The sequence below is a fragment of the Chelon labrosus genome, assembly GCF_963514085.1.
Source record: "Chelon labrosus genome assembly, chromosome: 10".
NCBI lineage: Eukaryota > Metazoa > Chordata > Actinopteri > Mugiliformes > Mugilidae > Chelon > Chelon labrosus.
In genome coordinates, this window is record NC_140360.1 from 28,262,970 (window position 1) to 28,284,955 (window position 21,986).

Genomic DNA, 21,986 nt, shown 5'->3' on the forward strand with positions numbered 1-21,986 from the left:
GCTGCTTTAAACCTTCTCTGCAGCAATGCTTTAAACGAGTCTTCTAATGTCTCAATGTTAATACACACATGCTTTTCCTGTACCAAACTGAACTGATGAAATCATTTACAAAAAGAGCCAAGTGCCTCTGGCTGTTCTAGTGAATAATTTTACTAGTGAATAAAGAGGAAACTGACTGCAGATAAGACCGGGAGTTTATTTTAAATCTGTCATTATTTACTTATTCATTTGTTCTTGCAGAACATCATCTTAAATCAGTGTACCGTCCCAAAATGGTTCGATAACATCAAGTATTCCAGCAAACAGATAGATGTTCCTGCCAAGGTTGGGTGCAGCTAACCAAGACTAACTCTTCATTAACAACAATCAGCACATTGCCCAGGAGGGGTTCAAACCCACTGCATGCCTTTCACAGGCAGGATGCTGGAGCCAGCTTAGATGGGAATGAGCAGGAGGGGTTCACAGAAAAAAACAGAGATTCCCGTTTGGACGGGGGTCAGTGAAGAAAAGTCGTTTTCCATCTGTTAGTGTATGACATGAACAATATGCTCTGTTACACTGGCATATGTGGGACAATTACAGACAAACACAGAAGGTCCGTTAGCAAGCAAGAGGCTTATGGTTTGACAGAGTACTCTACAGCATGGCAGCAGCTGGAGGTAGGCATTATGGCAGGGTGTACAATCTCTCCTCTAGCCTTTACAATGGCTATGGAGGTCATTATTAGGGCTTCCAAATGGGTGGTAGGTGGAGAAAGGCTGCAAGGAGGGCTTCGCCTCCCCCCAATCAGGGCCTACATGGACGACATGACGACAGCAACGTCAACCGCTCCTTGTACCAGAAGATTGCTGGATAAGCTAAATAGCAACCTGCAGTGGGCTGGGATGAAAGTGAAGCCTATTAAATCTAGGAGTATTTCTATTGTTAAAGGAAAGGTAGTAGATAAGAAGTTTGTCATAAATGATGAGGTGGTTCCCACAGTGCTGGAAAAGCCAGTGAAGAGCTTGGGAAGATGGTATGATGCAAGTCTTAGTGATAAGGCGCAGTTTGAAGGGTTGAGGCAGGAAATGATTCAAGGTATTTCAAGTATAGACCGGTCAGGGCTACCAGGGAAGTTAAAATTATGGTGCTTGCAATTTGGTTTATTGCCCCGGCTAATGTGGCCGCTAACAGTTTATGAGGTTGCCCTGTCAAAGGTAGAAAAGTTAGAAAGGATGATTAATTCATTTATCAGAAAATGGCTCGGTGTCCCACGCTGCTTAAGTGACACAGCCTTGTATGGGAAAGGCATTCTGGAGCTCCCAGTTACCAGCCTAACAGAGGAGTTTAAGTGTGCTAAAGTTAGACTGGAAATGACTCTTACTCAGTCAAAGGATCCAGTGGTTAGGAGCGCAGCACCTATTGTTAAGACAGGGAGGAAGTGGAAACCAAAAGAGGCAGTACAGCAAGCACAGGCAGCTCTTAGGCATAGAGATATCATAGGCAATGTACAGCAAGGGCGTGGAGGCCTGGGGCTGTGTGCAGGGAAACCTCTATGGAGCAAGGCATCAGCAGTAGAAAGGAGAAAGATAGTAGTGGAAGAGGTACGGAAACAAGAAGAAGCAGTTAGATGCTCTAAGGCAGTGTCGCAGGCTAAGCAGGGTCAGTGGGTGAACTGGGAGAGTGTGGAGAAAAGGAAGGTGAAGTGGAGAGAGCTTTGGAGCATGGAGGCTAGCAGGATTAGATTTATGTTAGGGGCTACTTATGATGTGCTGACAACTCCCCAGAACCTAAACCAGTGGGTAGGTGAGGATAATGCCTGTCCACTGTGCACTTGTGCCTGCACGCTTAGACATATTCTGACAGGTTGTAAGGTTAGTCTTTCCCAAGGACGTTATACCTGGCGTCACAACCAGGTACTGAAATGTTTAGCAGCTGTAATTGAGGAAAAACGGGTGAATGTAAATTCCATGGCCGTTAACAGAGAGAATAGATGTATTAAGTTTGTACGGGAGGGAGAAAAGGCTAGACTATCAGGCATCAGGCATAACACGGGACAGCTAAGAGTAGGAGGAGCCTGGCAGATGAGAGCGGATTTAAATGGACAACTGGTTATTCCAACCGAGATAGTTAGCACTCGATTACGGCCAGATCTGCTGTTGTGGTCTGAGCCAGAGAAAGTAGTCTATTTCATAGAGCTGACTGTCCCGTGGGAAGACAGAGTTGAGGAGGCTGACGAGCGTAAGAGAGCTAAGTATGCAGAGTTAGCAGCAGATGCAGAGCAGAATGGTTGGAAGGTTTATCTCCGCCCGGTAGAAGTGGGATGCCGTGGATTTGTAGCAAAATCGGCGATTGCTCTTCTGAGCGAGCTGGGCATACAAGGAAGGAGCCAGAGGACTGCGGTATCTAACATGTCTCAGGCAGCAGAGAGAGCGAGCGAGTGGCTATGGGTTCGTAGAAAGCATGCTAGCTGGGGAGCTAGCTAAAGGTAAGGATGGCTGCGTGACGTTAGCGTGCTTGCAAATTATTATAGATGTGGTCGATTGGTTCGTGTTTCGTTTGTTTGTGTCGTGTTTCAGTCCGCATTAACGGGGCGATTCACGGTAGATTTGTTTGTTTGGTTCGTGGTTCAGTCCGCATTAACGGGGCGAACCATGGTGGTTTTGTTTGTTTCGTGATTCATAAAGGACTAGGCTAATTATTGAAATATTAGTTGCTGTCTAATATTAATGGTGAGAAATGGTGAGAAAAACAGGTTTTGCAGTGGCAGTGTGGAGGGGGGTGACTCCAGGACGCTGGAATTCACTGTTAAGCCTTCTTGAGGTGTCGTGGGCCTAACTTAACGAAACATCGGTGAAGGGAGGTGCCCACTTGAAAACCCCAATGACATGCTGCATACTGCTATTGCTTGCTAGTGCCTTCGGACAACCGGGACTTTGTGCTACTGACAGTATTCTCCAGCTTTTGTTATTTATTTATTTATTTATTTATTTATTTATTTTTATTGTTTTCTTAATGGATGGAGGGGGAGAGACAGGATGCGCCTATCCCGGCGGGATTTGATTGATGGTGTATTGGCACCTCTCATTTCTTTTTCCTGTTCATCCATTGTGGTTGGTTGTTGGCGTTGTCTCGGGCTAAGTATAGGTTAATTGTCATATCACATGACCACAGGTTTGGTAGGGTCTCTTAGTTGAACAGGGCCTCTAAATGTGTCTTGCCTGGGATCTTAGCACAAGGGATTATAACATTTTACTGAATATTTCACAAGGTTTGAGTTAGCGTCAGCTGCTGAGCGGGCCATACAAGCCAGCAGCATTTACTTAGTTTATTTAGATTATAGGTTAAGCGTCATATTATATGACTGTAGGTTTGCTAGGATTTCTTAGCTGGACAGGGCCTCTAAAATGTGTTTTGCCTGGGATTTTGGCACAAGGGATTGTTACATCTAAATCCTGTGTATTAATGAATGACCCAGTACACTAGCGTTCACATCTTTGGAATTTAAAAGATTCCACTAATATTCCACTAATAATTACAATAAAAACCATCTCAATGGCGACAATTGAAAATGGTGGTATAAGCCTTTGATAATCACTTCCATAGGGAGATATCAGTACCAATAACCAACTAAACACTTGATCTGATGATATCTCTATAATAACATTAAATACTCTCTTTCTGTGTATATTTCCCCACGTGGGGTGAACATCAAGTAAGTGCCAAGTTTCCAGGACAGACAGAATCATGGTGGGGGCAAAGAGGAGTTATATTTGAAAAGCTGGACACAGCCAGAATTGATGAGGGCCAAGTACAATTATTGAACCGGTTAATCTGTAGTTTCTAGTTAATGTTTGGCCCGAATGCTAAATTTGACAAATTTGAAGGCAATACTGAGATACTGCGTTCATGAGAACGGGAAGGACGGACAGCCCAAAAATAAAATGCCATGGTTGTCACGAACCTGGGGAGTTTAGGACAACGCTTACTACAAGAAAAAATTACTAAACAGCCTGGAAATGGTTATGTGGTATGTCAAGGGAGTAATCACAAAATAACAGCATTTCCAAAAGACACTTGACAGCTATAGAATATAGAAGATGCAGAAAGAAGGGTAAAATGACTTTGAATTGAAGCAGCAGGTATTTACTTAATACTTAAGTCTGTAAAGCATGTACAATTTTAAGTCATATGATGATCATATAACTGTAGACTAATTAACTGTTTGGATTAGTACAGAGATGAATGCAAGTGTGTAACATTGTGTCCTCTTTAGTCTGACCTCTTTAATTGACCTGGTCAACTGTTATATCATCTCCTAGCCTTAGCTATTCACATTCACACACAAAGCTCCACTTCAGCCAAATGTTTTTCTTGTAAAAATGACTGAATCATTTTCCTAAGAAATGAATCATGGTGTATACAGCAATGACACAAGGACGGCAGGTTACATAAGCATATCAGCATCTGCTTTGTGTCACAAGTTCTGCAAAGATCCACATATTTGGTTCCCTTGGACATATTGTGATGTTCTTTTTCCCTAAAGATTCTTTTTGAAGGTGGGCGGTTGTTATGGAGTTGGGCCTCAGCTGTGGTGAAGTTTCCCTGGAGTGGCAGTACCTCTTACTGTTGTTGGATGTCTATTCATGCATTTACCAGTAAAATTACTTTTGTCAAGCCAGAGGTACCAAAAGAGGGGCCTATTGTCAGGACTTGTTAGGAACAGGCCTCCAACACAAAGAGCAAATGAAAGTGGGACATGGAAGAGCTCACAGAAAGTCTACAACCTAAGTTGCCGTCTATTCATCCGAACAGTCAAAACTGAACCTAATGTGCTTTTATTTTTTCTTCACTTAAACTGAATTGTGCGACACCAAAAAGCTCAGGACAGAATATGTTTGAAAAAACTAACTTCTGCTAAACTGGAAACAGGCAGTACAAATACTGTCTCAGTCATAACTGCCAGTAAATCTGAGACCTTAAGGCTATAACTGTGATTCTGAATTCATTTTAGCAGCGCTGCTGAATGAACAATAGGTATGACTAAGAACATACCATTCTCCTAGGGCCTCTAAGCATCGCATTCTGCCCAGGATGAGCTCTGGATCCTCTTTGTTCATGTCGATCTTCTTGTCATACGCCACCAGGGCATCCTCCCACTCATGAAGCTTCTCATACCAGGTGGCTTGGATTTCCTAGAGGAGATAGGCATCACAGAACAACATTAAACTAGAACAATGTAACTGTTGAACACCACAAAACTATTATTCAGCATTTCATCATAGAGCCATAGTGTTTTTTTATTCTTTCCTATTTGAGAATTTAATTAATGAGTTTTGGAACACCACTCTGATGCATTTATATAAAAAAAAAATGTGAATACAACAATAGCATGACTAAAGTTCATCATCCAATCCTGGGCATTGTCTAACAAGGCGGTCACCGACTTAGGGGTTCCTCATTGCTATGCTAAACAAGAAAACCTCACATTCTCCCACAGTAAAGCTTTCCAAATAGTCACCTCATAAACAAGGTTCCTGAAAGTCCGCAGTGAAACAGTTTTTACTGAGTCTTTACCATGCTTTTACAGAGATCCATAAATGCAGTTCAATAACACTGAAGGAAAAACCTTTCCCACAGGAGTTCCCATTATTGAAAATCATGCTTGACTTGACATTAAATGAACTAAATTCTAAGATGAAGTGCCTGCGTTATCATAATATGCATGTTAAATTATACCACGTACATATTATGGTTTTCTCTTTATTCCCCACTGCATTACCACGTAACCAATTTCAGGTTTGTGGCAATTGTAGATTATGGCAATTTTCTTTTATGGATCCACTGCCACAGAAGGTTTAATTTAAAGTAGTTATATTTTGAGTTTATTGACGATGAACATAAGAAGTCTGTCTGGTAAGAATAAAACAAAAACAACATTAACTAAATGATGTAATTTGTTTAAAGGGTAGGAGACAGACCATAATAACATTGCCCTTTTCCTGGTTTGTAGTTGATGTGGAAAATCTGTGTAATCATCAAAACCCCAAGCATGTCCATTGTTTGACAGTTATTTCATATGCACACCAGGTCCATCGACAGAGAACATGCAACACGCCAGAGTTTTTAATAACAGTCAGAAGGTGTAGTTCACAACACAAACTAAAACAAAAAAGACAGAAATATGACGAAGACAAAGAAATATGACTCCATGAGGACAGAAAGAAAATATAGAATATGTGTACTGTATACAGGTAAAACCAAGAAATTCAGTTACATAGGGACCAGCAGAGATACATAAAATGTGTGCAAAATGTAAGAACATGTCAACTGGACAAAAAGCTAATTCTCCTCCCATGATTGGTCAGTGGAGCAGATGGTTTTTCCACATGCTGCACACAAAGAACAGGGTGTTCTGGGTTTTTGTGTAGCCAGTAACCCTCCACCCCCTTAAACTGTGTACATGGGGAAAGGATATCCCGGGAAGAAGTGCATGCAGACAGGAGATCTCATATAATACAGTCCACTAACAACACATTCAGTCTGAAAATACATAAAGAAATTAAAGTTTTGAAGCTCGTGTAGGCTCTTGTTAATAGTGAAAAAAAGTGATTTCTGAAATCAAGGAGATTGATGACTTACCAGATGGAAAGGCACTGCTGGCTAACCACTATTGATTGTGCAATTATATAGTGCACATATTAAACAAATATTCTACAAGGTATTCTTACTAGATTATCGTATAGGCTTGAAGGTTTTTAAATTGTCGACATAGTGTGCTGCCAGATATGGCTGGACTAAGTAGCAGATTGGGCAGGATTCAACAATTTTGATGAAAAGCTTTCTTTTGCAGGACTGGAAAAAAGACCTCAGAAAAAAACAGCACTTACCAGTTCACCAAAATGTTTCATGGCATATTCCAGGACACCAGATGCAGCTTCTGGCTGCTGCAGTTTGTTGTTGATGCTGTAAGATATAATAACACACAAACAGGATATTAGGTCAGTTTGAACATAAAACATGGAGTACTTGTTTGAGGAGACCTTCAGTTCAATATGTGGAATATATCAGATAACCATGAACTTTAACTATTTGTCATGGCATTGGAAATGGCAAAGTGGCCATGCATGTATATATTTCATTCATGGCAAACTTTTTGTACAAGCTAACAATGATACTGTTCAAAACACTATGGTTGAACACGGATTTGGACATTCTTCTTGTAAGTGATTACACAAAGGTGGTCAACTGTGTAGCTGTTGGTGCCATTTCATTTCAGGTGTGTTGAATGTGTTGACACAGCTAAAGCTAACATAACAAGTTGAAGAATAGACAAGGCTGTGATCCTTAACCAGCTTTCTGCATACAAAGAGTGCTAACTAAGACAGGATGCACACCAAGCCAATGGAAACACCACCTTGCATTGAATGGGGTAACTGGGTATATCCCACTATTATCCATGTTCCTCGAGCAGAAGAAATTCCCCCAACAATGAGGTACTCTTACCTCAGAAACATACCTCAATACATTTAGCTGATGTTAAATATAGGCTTCACATTTCTGCAGAGGTGTTTATTGCAAAAAGTAAATGCACCTATTGACATTTGTCACGCTTGTCTGACAAGTGAAGCATTATCTGTCAAGACACCACAATTCTCGTTTGTACACCCTCCACTGACCCGCACCGCAACCACATCTGGAAACACTCAAATGAACCGCAAGTCTATTATATTTCCTTAACTGCAATGCCCGTATGCAGCCACGGCCAATACATCTGTAAAATGTAGTGTTTGAAGAGGGCCGGTATGCAATGAGTTCCTGAAGACGGCAGGCAAAAGTTGATGAAGGATATTTGATATATGGCAGAAATCTGGTGTGACACAGGTTAAAGGCCAGAAAATGTGATGAAATGACACAGCAAGTGGTCAGGCCAAAGCTTAGGGACCTGCTGGTATAGACCAGCATTATGACAGGTAAAATAACAAAACATCACAACAGGGGCTATCTTGTACATAGTTGAAAACAGAAGCGAAACTGAGGCAAAAAGCACAAGCTGTCCTGATAGTATGAATACAACTAAAATGTACAGTAATGTTTTTGTGAGGTGTTACATCGTTTGTGCTGTGTGACAATACTATATCAGTACAGATGTGCCTAATATAGTTTAAAGGGACAATCTCAGTATTGAGATATTGCAGTATTTATATATTTTCTCTATTATAAACTAGGTATTATACGGAATTACTTCCAATCTTATCTCTACAACAGATATATGGATATCTGGATATGAATCATCAGACATTAGTCAGTGGGTTCAGAAAGTGGGTTTGTAATGCAAACTGAACATTTCCTACTGCTACTAGCTTAACATTGAAACATTTAACTGTTTAATTATGTCATTCATGAAAAATTATCACATTAATTCTTGTAATTCATTGATGATATATCAATTCAAAATATAGCGAGGAGTAATGGAATTGAAGGAGCAGCCCCAGTGAGCTGTTGAGGCCATGACACACCAAGGCGACAGTCAGCCGTTGGCCAGAAAGATCACTGTGAATGGCTTATCAGCTTAGAGAAGCTCATTTTACATCTTCATCTCATCTGAGCATTCAAATACTCAAAAGCACACAACGTAAGTGCCAGCTGGCTGTTGGTTGCAGTCTTTGCAGTGAGTTTGAGTGAAATTCTTTGGTCCAGGCTTTGCACATCGCACATACAGAGCTGAACCTAGATCCAGTGCATTTGGTAGTTAGTAGGGGTGTGCATCTCTCCAATATAAGACGATTCGATACGTATCTAGATACATGGGGTACGAAACGATTCAGGAAGGATACATTTTAAAAACAACCGATTCGATTCGATTCGGTAGGATTTGATCCGATCCGATCCGATCCGATTCGGTACGATTCGGTACGATTCAGTGCAATATGATGTAATCCGATGAGTCTGTGCAAATTCTCATTTGTCCAGGTCAAAGGCATCTCTAGGCAATTGAATCAGGTCAACTGGACTTGGTTTTTGTCTGTGAAGACGTTTCGCTCCTTATCCAAGTGGCTTCATCAGTTCGAGAGACTAGCAGGCCAGTCTGACTAGCCCGCAGACACAGACAAAAACCAAGTCCAGTTGACCTGATTCAATTGCCTAGAGAGTAATCCGATATAGTTCCTTGTTTAAAGTAGACATTTTACATTATGAATGTTCCTAAATCAATCCTAAAAATGTGATATTGTTTACCTTCATAGTGATAAGTTTAATAGAGTCTCGCGAGATTTTTGCGGGAAAGAGAGAGAGAAAGAGAATAAGCAAGCGGGGCTTCCAGCTGTATTGCTGATATACCGTAAATTCCGGACTATAAGCCGCTACTTTTGTCACTTGCTTTGGACCCTGCGGTTTATTATGGATTTTTACAGCTAACGGTCACCAGGGGCGCACTATCATGGAAGCGCAGGAGCGAGACAGACAGTTCGCGCAGGTAACGAGAGCAAAACAAACCAAGTGAGTCCAAATGCAGTAGGTACTTGAGAGCTGCTTTTAAGTTAAAGGCGATCGATCTGGCTGACTTTTCTGATATAGTAGGCTGGTTATTTTGATACACTAAACGGCCGTGTTACTGCACCTTTACTGCTGTGTTGGCTGTTTTAGAAAAAGATGCTGTTATTTAGTTGAGCAGCCGGGTTACTGCACTTTTGCTGCCGTGTTACAGGCAAGCACTTTTAAAAACAAATTAAATTTAGCCATTTAACGTTATTGCCTCGTCAAGCGTTGTAAGCTTTGTTTTTTGTTATACTGCACTACTACGGTACTATGACTGCAGGAAGTGCGCTAGGAGCGCACCGTTGTATTATTTGTGCACTGCACGAATGCTGTTTGTAATGTCAAAGATGTGAAAGTTTGATCGATCGATTGATTGAAAGATTTATTGTGTTTCTCAAATGTAAATAAATGGGACGCTTTGCGTTTCCAAACAGTCATTTCTGTCCCGACGATCCCCTCCGTGGTAGAAGAAACTCTTACGGTAATTAAACATTAAAACACCAGCGGCTTGGGTGCGGTTTATAGTCGGGTGCGGCTTATATGGAACAATCTGTAGTTTTCTCCAAAATGTAGCTGGTGCGGCTTATATTCAGGTGCGCCTTATAGTCTGGAAATTACGGTAATAACCCGATTCATAACTTTGTAATCGGGCCATCGACCGGTTCGTGGTACATTTAATCGGTCCAGGGGCTTGTGTATCGATGCACTCACATCTTTTAAATCAAAACCGATTTCCGATTCATATCGGTAATTTGTTACACCCCTAGTAGTTAGCATATACATATGCTAGAACATATGTGAGACAGGTCGGGCAGCTAAAGAAACTGAGTGCCAAAGAATAGTGTAAGAAGTGTATTAAAAAAAAAAAAAAAAAAACATACATGAAGGAGAGGTTATTGTATGTTCACGAGACATGGAATATTATATTACCAAATTAAAGGCACTGGCCAATAACAGTTTTGCTGAAGTACTGATATGACCTTACAATGAAACCATTACAACAGATTTTTAGAAGTGAAATACAACTTTTGTCACACATGCAAGCATGAAAGACATCTTTGATCTCGCAGAACAATTAATAATGTTATTTTACACACTCACATTTGAAGGGATTGTACCAAAGCTTCTTGTGTAAACATATGGTAAAAGACTTAACGACCTTAAGGAAATCAAACCAGACAAAGTGTGATTACATAACATGACAAAATGAGCTCATTTTAGTAAACAACATTTGTCTGAGACTCTCATGGAGCTTGATAGAGTGCCATGCACAGTCTCAGCAACCAATTAAATTACTATCCCACAGTCTTTAATAAACACAATTACCACTCAGTATTGTGAACAATACTCACAGCAACACATGGTTATGTTGTATATATCTGGTAATTTAGACTGGACCTTTGAATGACTTCTTCTGTTGTCAAATAATCAACTTTCTAACACCAAATGAACAAAAGACTGCAATGTCTCCATTTCCCACCGCACACAAGCTGCTGAGGTATGCTAAAACTGCCCAGATGTGGTTTTATCCAAGAAGACAAATCAGAATGAAGGCTTCTCTCCTGCAGACCCAGGAGATTTCATTGTCCCTCCACTGAAGCCATCTGGCTGCCAGCTCCAAGCACGCGCAGTCTAAATGCATCCAGATGACATGGCTCACGTAATGTTCTCCTCAAGTAAAAACTTATTAGCAAGCAGAAAACTTTGAGACCACTGTCGAATCTCTCTTTTGATTGCAACAAGTATCACTTCCTAATTTTTCTTTGATTTGCTCCCATAATAAATGGAGACACCACAAAGAAGAGCATGAGACAAGGTTCTAAGCTGTAAATCCAAGAGTATTTATTACTACCTTTATTTATTACTATTATTATTACCATTAAATCTAGATTATCTTCTGCATATTCGGAATCATATTTTTTTAATGCTCAATTCTAAACCCTGAATGAGATTAGTATGCTGTTCTTTCCACAGAAGTCCAGAAGGAAATATCATCTATAACACTTTTTAGTCCTTAAGATCTTTCAGTAGACTCTATAATGTAAACATTAAAAAATACCAATACATTTTTGAGGACAAATAAAGACCATATACCTAGATTGTTCAGCTTATTTTATGACTCGCGCTGCAACATACACCAATAAGGTATAACATAACACCTTCCTAATATTGTGTAGGTCTCCCTTGTGCCTCCAAAACAGTTGTGACTCGTCAGAGAATGTTGTTAGTGGGGGCCTTTGGGTCCTATGGGTTGAGGTGAAGGGCCTCTGTGGATCATCCCACAGATACTTGATCAGTTTGGGATCTAGTGAATTTGGAGGTCAGATCAACACCTTGTGCTGTTCTTCATGTTTTCTGAGTTGTTCCTAAAGCGTTTTTGTGTGTGTGTCTGTGTCAGGCTGCATCCTGCTGGGGATGGCTGCTACCATCAAGGAGTGTCATTGCTATGGGGTGGGGGTGTCTGGTCTGGTTTGGTCTAGGTGGGTGGTACATGCCTATGTAACATCCACAGTCCAACAGATGTTAAAAGAACAGTGGTAGGTTATGTCAGCATGCTTATACTAGATCAGCATACTTATAAGACACCATTACCTTGGGTTTTACAGAAATGTAAAACTCTTAGTCATACATGGCAACTAATATTCCATGATAGAGAGAAAATCCTCTCTATAATCCACAACCCACCAACTCATCTGTTCCTAAATGGCTTTTCATTTAGATGAGAGCATGGTCACTGAAGAAATATATTTCCCTCTTCAAAGGTTAATACACATGTCAAGCTCAAAGATGTCAAATAAAAAATAAATACAAAGTCTTCACTACTGGACCTAATATAATCTAATTAGGAAGAAACCACTTAAGCCTTACTGATTTTTAGACCTTTGATTGCCAATTCCTGACTCGGATCCTTCATGTTAAATGAATTAAATGGATATCTGGGCACTTTTCAAGGAAGAAGTGACTCACGGTGCACCAACTTGAATCACTTTATCTTTTTTTTTTTGTTATCGCTGACTATGTCTTATCAGCACCTTATGTAATATATCACACCAATCAATCAATTTATTAACATGGATCCTGTTAAGTATAAGGCTACTAGGGATCAGACAAACCCATCAATGCCGTTTTGTCAATTACTGAATTCAGCTATGTAGAAATGAAGACAAAATATGATTTTGCCATGAATGAAGCCCAGAGCTGTAGGTCATCCAGTGAAGGTGGCCTAGGAGCACCTTACAGGATAACTTTGGGACTTTTGAACCCGGCAGAAACGTCAATCAAATCGCTTATTTCTCCCAGAGAAAGAAAGAGATTGTGTTTCTAAGTGACTGGCAACATTATTAAAAGGATATCTGCAAAGTTATAAGCGTGTAACAGTTACATAAATCTAATTCAAGTATGCGTTTTGTTCTGAAATCACGTGGGAGGTACAGAGCCACAGAACATACAGTCAGGTCCATAAATATTGGGACATCGACACAATTCTAATCTTTTTGGCTCTATACACCACCACAATAGATTTGAAAAGAAACGAACAAGATGTGCTTTAACTGCAGACTTTCAGCTTTAATTTGAGGGTATTTACATACAAATCAGGTGAACGGTGTAGGAATTACAACAGTTTGTATATGTGCCTCCCACTTTTTAAGGGACCAAAAGTAATGGGACAATTGGCTGCTCAGCTGTTCCATGGCCAGGTGTGTGTTATTCCCTCATTATCCCGTTTACAAGGAGCAGATAAAAGGTCTAGAGTTCATTTCAAATGTGCTATTTGCATTTGGAATCTGTTGCTGTCAACTCTCAATATGAGATCCAAAGAGCTGTCACTATCAGTGAAGCAAGCCATCATTAGGCTGAAAAATCAAAACAAACCCATCAGAGAGATAGCAAAAACATTAGGTGTGGCCAAATCAACTGTTTGGAACATTCTTAAAAAGAAAGAACGCACCGGTGAGCTCAGCAACACCAAAAGACCACGGAAAACAACTGTGGTGGATGACCGAAGAATTCTTTCCCTGGTGAAGAAAACACCCTTCACAACAGTTGGCCAGATCAAGAACACTCTCCAGGAGGTAGGTGTATGTGTGTCTAAGTCAACAATCAAGAGAAGAATTCACCAGAGTGAATACAGAGGGTTCACCACAAGATGTAAACCATTGGTGAGCCTCAAAAACAGGCAGGCCAGATTAAAGTTTGCCAAACAACATCTAAAAAAGCCTTCACAGTTCTGGAACAACATCCTATGCACAGATGAGACAAAGATCAACTTGTACCAGAGTGATGGCAAGAGAAGAGTATGGAGAAGGCAAGGAACTGCTCATGATCCAAAGCATACCACCTCATCAGTGAAGCACGGTGGTGGTAGTGTCATGGTGTGTGCACGCATGGCTGCCAATGGAACTGGTTCCCTTGTATTTATTGATGATGTGACTGCTGACAAAAGCAGCAGGATGAATTATGAAGTGTTTCGGGCAATATTATCTGCTCATATTCAGCCAAATGCTTCAGAATTCATTGGACGGCACTTCACAGTGCAGATGGACAATGACCCGAAGCATACTGCGAAAGCAACCAAAGAGTTTTTTAAGGCAAAGAAGTGGAATGTTATGCAATGGCCAAGTCAATCACCTGACCTGAATCCAATTGAGCATGCATTTCACTTGCTGAAGACAAAACTGAAGGGAAAATGCCCCAAGAACAAGCAGGAACTGAAGACAGTTGCAGTAGAGGCCTGGCAGAGCATCACCAGGGATGAAACCCAGCGTCTGGTGATGTCTATGCGTTCCAGACTTCAGGCCCTAATTGACTGCAAAGGATTTGCAACCAAGTATTAAAAAGTGAAAGTTTAATTTATGATTGTTAATTTGTCCCATTACTTTTGGTCCCTTAAAAAGTGGGAGGCACATATATAAACTGTTGTAATTCCTACACTGTTCACCTGGTTTGGATGTAAATACCCTCAAATTAAAGCTGAAAGTCTGCAGTTAAAGCACATCCATTGTGGTGGTGTATAGAGCCAAAAAGATTAGAATTGTGTCGATGTCCCAATATTTATGAACCTGACTCTATAGTCCAAAACTAAGACCTGCTGTGTTGACTGAAGGTAATATTATTAGCTAAAGTTATATTGTTGACCGAGCGTCAGTACACATGCAATGATGGCAAGATATCATCATCAAAACTCCTGCAGAACTACGTAGCGGCCATTGTACAGTCTTCAGGTAACCAAAGACTTGCATGCCTGTCAATTACACTCAAATACATGGCAAAATAAGGCCTTGGTGTTATGTTTTAAAAAGAGAGAAACGTTTCATACACATCCACAACATTTTGAGTTGACATTTTGCTTCAGTTTAAGGTTACATGGGTTTGGACAACACAAAATATGTATCCTTTGGCTGATACTAGCCAAGCCAACAGCCTCTTCTTCTAAATGAGGAATGACACTTCTCTGTGCTTTGTGGCTGTTGAACTGTTCATTTGCTGGATAGCCAAAATGCAATCAACAATTTTCCTGGGCAGAAAGAACCTAACTCTAGTGCCTTGGAGGACTTTCCACTACGCCTGCCTTGTTGTAGCAGACTAGAGATGGGAACATTGCATAAACCAGCCATTGTCTCTGAAACAAACATTTCCCCGGCAACAGGGCATTTAGAGAAGAAATGAGAGTCCACGATGAGCTCATGTTTACAACAAAATATGTGAAGCAGTAGGAGATGCTATATAGTACCAGAAATGAGAACGGGTGGCCCAAGTATTCAAGGTAAATTCTCAAATACACATATCAAATGGCCATTTTCCAATGGCAAAATTATTAAAACTGGAGGACAGAGACATTTAACATTTTCTAACTACACTCCCTAGCCAGACAAAAGTCTCCACCTGGCTTTAACTAAGCAAATAGGCACAAGCCTCCTATTTGATAATTACTGCATGGGTGATTATCTTTCAGCTGGCAACAAGTTATTTAACCCCAACTGATGCTATGAGCAGCTTCTCATTTCTTAAACGACCATGTCTAAAGACACATCCTGTAGTCGTGGAAAAGATGTTAGTCTGTTTGAGAAGGGTCAAATCATTGGCATGCATCAAGCAGAGAAAACATCTAAGGAGATTGTAGAAACTACTAAAATTGGGTTAAGAACTGTCCAACGCATTATTAAAAACTGGAAGGATGGGTGGGAACCATAGTCTGCCAGGAAAAAATCCTGATTGATTGTGATCGGTAATCACTTAAACGTTTGGTGAAATCAAATCGCAGAAAAACAACAGTAGAACTCAGGGCTATGTTTAATAGTGGAAGTAAGAGCATTTCCACACGTACAATGAGAAGGGAACTCAAGGGATTGGGACTGAACAGCTGTGTAGCCTTAAGAAAACCACTAATCAGTGAGGCTAACTGGAAAAAATGGCTTCAATTTGCTAGGGAGCATAAAGATTGGACTATAGAGCAATGGAAGAAGGTCATGTGGTCTGATGAGTCCAGATTTACCCTGTTCCAGAGTGATGGGGGAATCAGGGTAAGAAGAGAGGCAGATGAAGAGATGCACCTATCATGCCTAGTGTCTACTGTACAAGCCTGTGGGGGCAGTGCTATGATCTGGGGTTGCCGCAGTAGTCAGCTGACTACCTGAATATAATGAATGATCAGGTTATTCCATCAATGGATTTTTTCTTCCCTGAAATATTACATGGCATATTCCAAAATTACAATGCCAGGATTCATCAGGCTCAAATAGTGAAAGAGTGGTTCAGGGAGCATGAGTCCAGACCTTAACACCATTGAGAAACTGTAGGATGTGCTGGAGAAGGCTTTGTGCAGTGGTCAGACTCTCCCATCATCAATACAAGATCTTGGTGAAAAATGAATACAACACTGGATGGAAATAAATCTGGTGACATTGCAGAAGCTTATTGAAACATTTCAACAGCAAATGTGTGCTGTAATCAAAGCTAGAGGTGGTCCAATGAAATATTAGAGTGTGTGACCTTTTTTTTGGCCAGGCAGTGTATCTAGGAATGTAAACCTTTGAAGAAAAAGTCTTTTCATTGAATAGAAGCATGGGGACTTGAGAGTATTTGATGATCGATGACGTTTCAAAACAAAACAATGGCATTTATTTCCCTTTAATCAAAACTCAAAGGAATGATAACACTGACCAATGTCCAGTAGCGTGGACTAGTTTTATTTTCCTTCTCTGCACCGGAAAGATTTGCCAAAAATCCTATTCAGACATCAGCCATGAGCGACTGGAAAATGACTGACAGTAATGGGTTCAAGACTTTCCTATTTCTTACAGTTGTATATGTTTTTAGGAGTATGAGCTTTGAAAGTATATGATACCACTTGACATAGGAATCAAAATTGAGAGGAAGGCAATTGCGTTTTACTGGTATTGTGTATTTAAAATTCATTGTTTAAATCAACGTCCTACACATAAGGTAGAAAAAGGCCGAAGGATAACAGACAAGTATCCAAACATCCACCCAAAGTACATCTTTTTGTTCAAGAATACAGCTGTTTGATTCCTCAATTTCACATCCTACCTCTAGATTTCAAGAGTCTAAACAGACTTCAAAAGCCGAACAATTATTTCAAAGCGTATGATAAATGTTGTGACATCATTCTTTTGTTCTGATAATGAACAGTACTATATCTGAACTATGTCTGTCAACACCATCTAAAATGAGAATCCAAATCCAGAACTTGTATCTGTTAATAATAATTTATAACAATAAACAGAACATAAATGATCCAGTCTGGCAAGGGTCTATTTTGTAATTATCAAACACAGATCTTCTCATTGTGTTTCTAAAGAAACAGCAGCGCATCACTGCATGAGGTAAACTGGGAGGTACGGGAAATGGTTACATCAGTCACTAGCTTCCTTCCAGATTGCCCTGGGATGCATGTGGCTACAAGACAGCTGAACGGATCTCTGACACGCATTGTCTTCTTTATTCCAAAATCGTCAAGACAGAAAAGGTGATTGATCATCGAGCAGATGCTAAAATACTTTCTAACAATTTATTTGAAATAACCATAATTAGATGTATCACAGTTAACCTGACCATGAAGCTTATAAGGGAAAAGGATTATTTTAATTAAAAGCTGTTGCACACATTTCCAAATGAACTGCAATTAAATTCTGTTTAATAGACCACTCAATAATTATATTATAACTTAACATGACACTTTGTTTTTCTTTTTACTCAAGTAAGTTAGGCATGCTAGGCGGCCACTGAGACATCCGCCAGAGAAACCATTCCACCATGTGTAAAGCGCACTATCACCACATTGGGCCACTGCAGTAGAATGTGTCTCCTGGGTTCCTCACCTTCAGGTCAAGGGGGCCAACAGAACAAAGCGTCTCTGGTGGCCCAAGGAGAAAAAAAGCCCAACAGTTACCTCATTGGAATGCTTCTGTTGCTACGTGGACAAAGAGATCTGTTTACAATGTGTTTGAAAGGACTTGAGTTTCCGCAGACAACACACTGACTACATTTTCAGTTAAATTATCCATTCAATACTTCCAGTGAAATATGTTAGTTCTTTGAAACATGTTTGGAAATGTGGCTTGTCCTAAACAATGGAAACAAACAGTGGGTGCACGGATGTCATTTTGGTATCAGCCTTTTAGTCAGAGGTTAAAGTACTTCCTTTTCCGTCAATTCTAAAATGCATGGTGGAAGATATGGTAGTAATTCAAGCTTTCTGATAACAATGCCACAGATTTGACTTAATTTAAGTAATAGTAAGAACTCTTTAAATGCCCGAGATCACTCTTATTCCCACAATGCAAAAGACTTAGTGGATGGTAAACAAAACTCAACAGAAAAAGGTATGATATCTCTAAATATTGGTACAAGTCGTTTTTGTTTTGAATCCTGTGACACAACTGCTTTACATCCCAGTGTCACGAAATGCCTCTCTGAAGCAATGCCACATGGCTAACTGCGCTTTCACAACTATTCTAAAAGGGATAGTATCTAATCCAGCTCCTTCGCCTCCAGTGCTGTTTGTCCCCGCTACTGGTTTGTTGCGTGGTGAGCAGACGGCCCCTGCCTGGCCAGCATCTGCTGTGTGACAACAGGCGCCACCTGGTAGCCATCACAAGCTTAAGCCACCGGACATCTTGATTGTCTGCCAGGCCATGAAGTCTGCCACTCTGAGCTGGAGGATGCCCTGGTGCATACAGTGGCCTTCATTATGGAAAATATGGAAGAGTTTATTTTTTTTCTATATGTGACCGGGTTTAACTGAGTTGCAGATCATTATCCATTATATTAACTTATTAGTTTAGTTTGTGGTAACTCAGCTGCTTGTCTTAGGTGACCAAGATTAAGGTACTATTAATCACACGGTGATTTTACATAGTGTTCAAGCTCAGATCAATGTAAGACAAATCATTTATTTTCCTGTCGAAGCAATTTATTAGGTTAGACTGTAAGTAAATAACTTTACAGACTGTAGAGCTGCAGCCCAACATAATCAATTTTAAAATGTGAAGTAAATACAGCCAACCTTATTGCTTTCTTAGATTAAAAAGAACAGTCTTCCCAATCATAACAATCAGTTTAAACTAAAGCATAAATTAAATAACAGCAGTGCATAATGTGACACACAGTAAATCTGCTGCTATCCGAGGGCTTTTCAATACTAGCTTAGAACCAATACTGATCTGGTTAATAAGCTGTAAGATCTGATTTATGTTATCTCAGTGAGGACCTACCAAAACAATACTGTGATAATCTAAAATAAAAAAATATCTGATTGTGTTTTGTAAACACAGGATACATTGATCATTCAGAAATTGCTGAGTATAATTCTTTCACATAAAACAAACTGATAATAAAATATGTATAATCCAAACTGAGGAGCTCCTGTGCTGACAGCGCTGACAGGTGGAAGAGGTTAGTCTTGATGAATATTATGTAATTCAGTGTTTTGAGATAGAAGCTCCAGAATCCACTGGCTCCTGCTTTCACCTCCTGCCTTTCCTGTAATTGAATCCATGAGCACTCTGCTGACAGCTTGGCCCAAGTGGTCACTCTCTGATTTCAAAACGTTTTTCCAGTGTATTTAGAGAGACTAAATAAAAACCACCGTGACCATACTCTGACAAAACACTTCTTTTGTTGCCAGCTCATGCTTATCAGTGATAGATGATGCCTTAAATTAGCACAGCTGGGTGTCCAACTTGTCTTCAAGGGAAAGGAGAAAGCTGAAATGAGCGGGCTTCCCGAGGAAGTCCTACAACGTGGGGGGCTTTTGATTAACTTCAGTGAATACCTCTAATGTTAAGAGGAGCCTTGAATTCTTCACTTAGACCCTGATGAGAAATGGCTACAGGGTAAATGGTGTTTAAAGTAGTTTTAAAGGAAAAAACAAGATGATGCTAAATGCATAAACCAGCATTCAGCTGGACTTTTGCATACTCGCAAAGAATGACAGGGTCCAAGGCCAGAGGAAAGTGATGCCTCTGGGAAGAATTGCTGGAGAGTGAGATGTGACTCACAGAGCACTTAGAGGAATGAGAAAATCCAGGAATTATCCTCATTTCTCCAAAAGACACTGACGCACATTAATGGCTTAACGTTACAATTTACGCAAAGGTCAACGGGCTTATGTAACAGCAATAATCTTTTAGAACATGTGGAAATAGTAACATTAATATTTAGATACGATCTAAGTCGAAAATAAGGGAAAACATTCTATCATTTCTAATTAAACTTTATTTAAAGAATCAAAGACAAGGTCGTTAGCTTTAGTGAATTACTGTTAAATAGTCTCATTTATCTGGACACTTTACAATAACACAAAATACACAAAATAACAGCCAGGATGACATTGTGTGGCAACTCCTAAATAACTTGAATGTAATCATCACATTTGTTTGTTGTTTTATACTAAAGCCCTAGTAGATCTGCACGACTGAGCTGCACAAATAGTACGCAATAATAGAACGCAACATTATGGAAAGTGGTTGAAGCTATTAATGACAAATGGGAGAAATCAAGGGGAGGCTCATGAGCAGGAACTAATCAGAGTTGCAACATTGTCAGACTATTAAAACATTGCCGCAAACTGAACATGAAGGCTGCTTAATATCTTTCCAGTGTGTCTGCATCACAAGAACAAATGGTTTATTACTCCCACATGAGTCTTACAAATCAAACAAATGCAGGAAACTAAAGGCATATGTCAACGCTCAACAACGAGACACAAAAACAATTTGAGAGTAAAGAGGAAATTACAAAGCAGTGACCACTTCTAAAAAGATGGCCAGCAACATTTAAGAACAGTGCTTGGGGAATAAATAAGCACTATGCAATCAAATATTTAGCGCCAACACTTTGAAACATCAAAACAAACAGAACATTTAATAATTATGTCATATTTTGGAATATGAAGAAAGTCGTGACCAGACCAACCCTTAAGCGTTTCCTTATTTTTTTGTGTGAGAACAAGTAAAAACTGTCTGCCTGAAACTGAGCTTTTTCCACCAACAAGGCCAAGCTAGTGGTGCAAGATTATGTAATATTATGGTAAAAGTGTCAAGCTTAGTTTAAACATCTTTCTTTGTGGTATTCCATTAGTTCTACCTGAAGCACAGTTTGCAGCTTTGTGCTTCAAGACAAAGCAGATTCTCCAGATTCTCTTCCTCATCAACAGCACAATCAGCCTTTAAAATATATCATGAGGAATAACGTGTACAATAACATGGGTATGAAACAATGAAGATGCTTTTTAACACACAATATGTTCCTAATTTAGGTTAGTGAGCAAAACACCATCATTCATATTAGAATATTACTAAAGTGGGATTAGCAGAGACCGATTTATGGTTCCGCGTTGGTCTTGTTCTCCATTTACGCAGGGTGAAGGATTATTGGAAGTGAACAAACTAAGAAGAAACACTTGTGTGCAGTCCTCCAACAAGCCAAACGCACTGGATGATAGTGTTGGTTGAAGCCACACAGAAATATGCAAATCCCTACACAAATACATTATATAAGAGAAGTTTTCCTCTGTCATCCGTTCAAACAAGTTCAGCAAAAGCCTGACGCGTCATATCCAGAATCCCATCGGTATCCAAGTCTTTCATAATGTTCAAAGGTGCGTTTCTCCTTCCAACTATAAATGTTGGGTGTTTTGTATGGACATGCTTTTCTACCCCAGCCTTACAAACTGTTGGCTAGTTGTTTTTTGCGCAGTTGATTTGTGGTTTGGAGTGTGTTGCAACAGTACAGGAATTAAAATAGTTAAAACCCAGTCTGTGTGTGATGGCAAAATCTTGAGCCCTTTTCTTCATTTAAAGCAAACTCTATTAACCTCTTATGTTATCCTGAAGGTTTCACTAAGGTTTTTTCTTTGTATTGACACTGCTTTGAAATTTGATACTAAAAAGCTTAGTGGAAAACATGCCTGCTTTAACATCTGCCAAAAAGGGTAGCAGCAACAGAAC

General features: G+C 39.9%; 1 protein-coding gene across 2 annotated transcripts in view; it reads right to left on the reverse strand.

Moving 5' to 3' along the window:
- Positions 1-21,986, reverse strand: part of mtor (mechanistic target of rapamycin kinase) — an 85,909-nt gene that overhangs the window by 26,786 nt on the left and 37,137 nt on the right. For both annotated transcript variants that reach the window (XM_084553183.1, XM_084553184.1), the window contains 2 exons: positions 6,870-6,945; positions 5,035-5,174 (listed from right to left, as the gene is read on the reverse strand). In XM_084553183.1, coding sequence (XP_084409309.1) covers positions 5,035-5,174; positions 6,870-6,945 — 216 coding nt within the window. The remainder of the gene's footprint in view (positions 1-5,034; positions 5,175-6,869; positions 6,946-21,986) is intronic.